Source organism: Photinus pyralis, unplaced genomic scaffold (genome assembly GCF_008802855.1).
Source record: "Photinus pyralis isolate 1611_PpyrPB1 unplaced genomic scaffold, Ppyr1.3 Ppyr1.4_LG7, whole genome shotgun sequence".
Classification (NCBI taxonomy): Eukaryota; Metazoa; Arthropoda; class Insecta; order Coleoptera; family Lampyridae; genus Photinus; species Photinus pyralis.
The window spans coordinates 6,283,844-6,288,230 of record NW_022170738.1 but is presented as its reverse complement, the minus strand read 5'-3'; the positions used below and the strand labels follow the sequence as shown (position 1 = coordinate 6,288,230).

The 4,387-nt window shown below is 40.3% G+C and overlaps 1 protein-coding gene across 1 annotated transcript; it reads right to left on the bottom strand.

Moving 5' to 3' along the window:
• Positions 1-2,825: 2,825 nt before the first annotated feature.
• On the bottom strand, positions 2,826-3,576 carry LOC116175565. Its single transcript, XM_031493740.1, has 3 exons — positions 3,420-3,576; positions 3,183-3,365; positions 2,826-3,129 (listed from the first exon to the last, which is right to left on the bottom strand). The coding sequence occupies exons 1-3, from the start codon at positions 3,557-3,559 to the stop codon at positions 2,826-2,828; spliced, it is 627 nt and encodes a 208-aa protein (XP_031349600.1). The 5' UTR covers positions 3,560-3,576.
• Between the last annotated feature and the right edge of the window lie 811 nt (positions 3,577-4,387).

Here is a 4,387-nt window from a genome sequence, read left to right as displayed (position 1 = left end):
TCAGCGTTGTCTTCGAGATGAAGAGGGCAACCGTTGAAGGCTTCTCAGACATCACACACGGTATCTCCTTCGAGATGAACTCTCCACTAACAACCGTCAAAGTCGCCGTGAGTCTACCCAGAATATTTGGACACGTTGGATTCTGGAATAGCAGTTTGCCTTTGATTTACGGAAGCGGTAGCGCGGCGTAAGTCAAACGCATTGCCGTCTATTACTCTTCTACATTAATAAACTTATAGGTTTGACCTCAGACGTCCTCAGGTCGTGATGGAAGTGACCTTTAACATGACCTCGATGTTATTTGAACCGGTCGTGTTCCAGCCTTCCATTAAAGAAGTACATTTTGAAATGACCGGTGTCAACAACGACGAAGAGTACAGTCGAGAATTCAGTCAAAAAGTCAGACAAGCGTTGGAAGTTCTGGTAAACGATCCAGAAGTGCACGCCTCTGTTGCTGAGAAAATTACTGCTTTTTTGAATGGCCAGTACCGTTCTTCTCCACCCACGGATTGCTGGTGGTGCCCATTAATCAGAACATACTAAGATCTAATTTATTGAATGTAATAATTTGTCTTATTTTTAAGAAAGGTTTTTTACTAATAAAAATTTTATTTAAAAAGTACTATATTGTATAATTTACATTGGTTGACCAACCTGTCAGGTTTAGCAACATGACGACTGACGAGGTCTAAACGTACAATCGAGCGAAGGGTGGAGTTCAGCTTGTAATAAAAATTACTCGCTGCTCTTCCACTGAACCCGTAATGTTTGTTTAAATGATCACATAATGCTATAAAATTAGTTGCATGCGTCATGTAACAATAAAAAAAAAGAAGCCCACTAACCTAACTACTATACCTGAACTTCTAGCATGATCGACTTGCACATGCGTTTAAATTGTTTTAGATTTTTCAATTTTAGAGAATTTAGGAGGGGATTATAGAATTTTGTAGATGTTAAAAGTGAAGCATCTTTCGAAAAAAGATGAATGTGTAATGGCAGACTTATCAATCCCCTAAACCTCAAATTTAAATAATGAAAATCTGTTCTATAAGTTATTTTATCATACAAATACGCCGATGATTTGTTTAGATTAATTGAGTGATAACGCGATAAGCTATGCAGATTGAAGCGAAAGATCCTTACTAATGCGGTGACGCTAGACCACGACGTCGCTGCAAACCACATAGATAGGCTATAGCACTGACGACGTTTTGGTGATCGCTCATATTGCACTTGCGAGGATCATGTAGTAGGACCCGGGAGCGCGAGGAATAGGTTCAGGGTGGCAGGAAATCTGGAACGCTCATCTTGATTACGAATGTGAGAGAGTAGGTTGAGCGCAAGGGGAGGTAAACTACCCGCTTACTCAGTTTTAGTTGTTACCTCCACAAGTTAGGGAAAAGAGGGGATGGCCTTTGCTTCGACTGTCGAATGAGATACAGCAAGGAGCATCCTTTCTTCCAGTCTCTTAGGTGGAGCCACTAGAGGGATGAACTTGAGGTAGCAGTGGGGGTCGTTTTGACGCTGCATGACAGTATCAAAATTATGTGCAGCGAGCAGGACAAATGGAACAGAGTAAATAGTTTCGTGACTCTGGTGTACGCTCGAGGTGGCAAGTAACACAAGATTAATAGTAATAATAAGATAATTACCCAGCTCATTATGTCCCGTGAAAAACTGGGTATGCGGGTAGTTTACCTCCCTTGCGCCCAACGTACTACCGCACACTTGAGTAATCAAGATGTGCGTTCAAGATTTCCTGCCACCCTGAACCCATTCCTCGAGCTCACGGGTCCTACTCCACTCTTTTACTCTGGCCTTCTCCATGATCCTCGCAGATGCAATGCGAGCGATCACCAAAACGTCGTCCTTTTCGATAGTGCTATAGCCTATCGATGTGGTTTGCAGCGGCGTTATTGTCTAGCGCCACCGCATGAGTAAGGCCCCTTCGCTTCCATCTTCTGATCGGATAATTAGAAAGCTATTGCAAACTTTTTGCATGTCCGTTCGGCCATGTGTGGAGGAAGATTAGCAAAGGAAAGTTACAGAAACTCATTAAAAGAAGGTGATCCTATTAAAACAGTAAATATGAAACTGGGTGTTACTTATGTAACGTAGTTGCGTCATTCTGTGGAAGGCGTAGGAACCAGTAGAAGCCATTGGAAACCCTAAGAACCTGTTGATGAACTTTAAAGGCTTGTAACAATCTGAGAAAAGTTTTAAAGTTAAAACATAGATGCCTCTTGGATACTCTAGATATCCATGGCGACTTGTTAACGTTTCTAAAAGGTTTAAAGGCTGTAGCAGCCCTTAGACGATTTTTCTACACGCTTACGTTCAGTCTTATATGCTATCGGTACATCTCTCTGAGAGTTAATTTTTATGGAAACAAATAAATTCACGCACGAGGTGATCAATTGGATAAGTTTAACTTATACACAAAAGAACATCCCTTAGAGGCTTAATTTGCGGGACAAAATAGCACGTATCTGCAATACGGGTACATACAGGGCGATCATTTTAAAACGTAAAAAATAGTTATAAAAACTATTTGAATTCGCAAACTGTATACACCTTGACAGTAGCCATATAATAGCAATTAAAGTAGTTCGGCATTGCCTTTTTGTCGTGTTTGACAAAAAATATTTATCGCTTGATTGTACGTTTAGACCTCGTCATGTTGCTAAACCTGTCCCATAGGTCATCCAAATTAAACATATTAAAAGTAAATTATACAATATGGTACTTTCTAAATAACATTTTTATTAGTAAAAAACCTTTCTTAAAAATAAGATAAATTATTACATTCAATAAATTAGATCTTAGTATGTTCTGATTAGTGGGCACCACCAGCAATCCGTGGGTGGAGAAGAACGGTACTGGCCATTCAAAAAAGCAGTAATTTTCTCAGCAACAGAGGCGTGCACTTCTGGATCATTTACCAGAACTTCCAACGTTTGTCTGACTTTTTGACTGAATTCTCGACTGTACTCTTCGTCGTTGTTGACACCGGTCATTTCAAAATGTACTTCTTTAATAGAAGGCTTGAACACGACCGGTTCAAATAACATCGAGGTCATGTTAAAGGTCACTTCCATCGCGACCTGAGGACGTCTGAGGTCAAACCTAAAAGTTTATTAATGTAGAAGAGTAATTGACGACAATGCCGTTTGACTTACGCCGCGCTACCGCTTCCGTAAAATAAGGGTAAACTGCTATTCCAGAATCCAACATGTCCAAATATTCTGGGTAGACTCACGGCGACTTTTACGGTTGTCAGTGGAGAGTTCATCTCGAAGGACATACCGTGTGTGATGTCTGAGAAGCCTTCAACGGTTGCCCTCTTCATCTCGAAGACAACGCTGAAATATCAATTCCATTACAATCGATTTTAGTCAATAAACTTTGGCTCTTACCCATTTGGCCCAAACAATTGCGCTTCTTTTACGTAGATTAAGCCATTCCGCATATCAGCATCCAATGCAAAATGTTCATTTTGGATGGTGGCGGCGAAACTGCAAGCGATAAGGCAGAAGAAGACAGCGAAGAGCTTCATGGTGTGTCAATGGTTGATCAACTCACGAAAGTAAAGTGAAGTGTGGAAAACGTGTGCGCCTTTTATACTAAATGAAGCTCTCAAATTGGACACTTGAGATTGTAGGCATTCGCCTTAGATAACGCCACCAAATGATTGCAATGAAAATTTTCCTCTTGAACTTTACGCGAGTTTTCGACAGGCTACGTTGGATACGGATCTACGATTGTTGTATTGGATGCGTATGCATAAGTTAGATGGAACGAGTTAATTTTCATAGGGTTTGGCAAATCTTCGAAAAGGGTAAGAGAAGGTAGCCTATTGGCGCAACTAAAGCTAATGGTTCTTGTACTTATTCCATTTTCAGAAGAACCAGAGAACACCCATACTTGAGAAGGGAACAAGCAATTTGGGAAAGGTTTACGAATAGCACCTACGAAGGTATTCAGGGAAAGGTTTTCTGCGAACGTGTCTGCTCTATGGGTTTGTAAAAATCATGAATATGTGATCTTTGTCTGATCTAGTTTGGTAGAATTCAGCATCCACAAATCAACGCATCGTAATATCGTTGCCCAAAGCAACAACTTCAACTGAATCACGATGACTGTTTATCTACCTATCTGAAGTACCATACCGTCTAGTCTCCTTTACGTATTGAAAACGTTGGCCGTTATCATGGGGCAATAGTCAGTCTAAGTGACATGGTACATTTGGAGTGCTATCGTTTATAGTTTAGGATTAACCCAGTAAAAATTGATTATCTACAACTTTACTAGCTTAAAACAAACATTCTTTGTGAAGAAACGAGTGAAAAGAAGCTGAATCCAGCATTTCCAAATTTTTGTCCTT

Coding starts and splice junctions, on each gene's coding strand:
- LOC116175565 (XM_031493740.1), bottom strand. CDS start 3,559: ATGAAGCTCTTCGCTGTCTTCTTCTGCCTTATCGCTTGCAGTTTCGCC. Junction 3,366..3,419: donor CAATTGTTTGGGCCAAATGG/GTAAGAGCCAAA, acceptor TTGATATTTCAG/CGTTGTCTTCGAGATGAAGA. Junction 3,130..3,182: donor TACGGAAGCGGTAGCGCGGC/GTAAGTCAAACG, acceptor ATAAACTTTTAG/GTTTGACCTCAGACGTCCTC.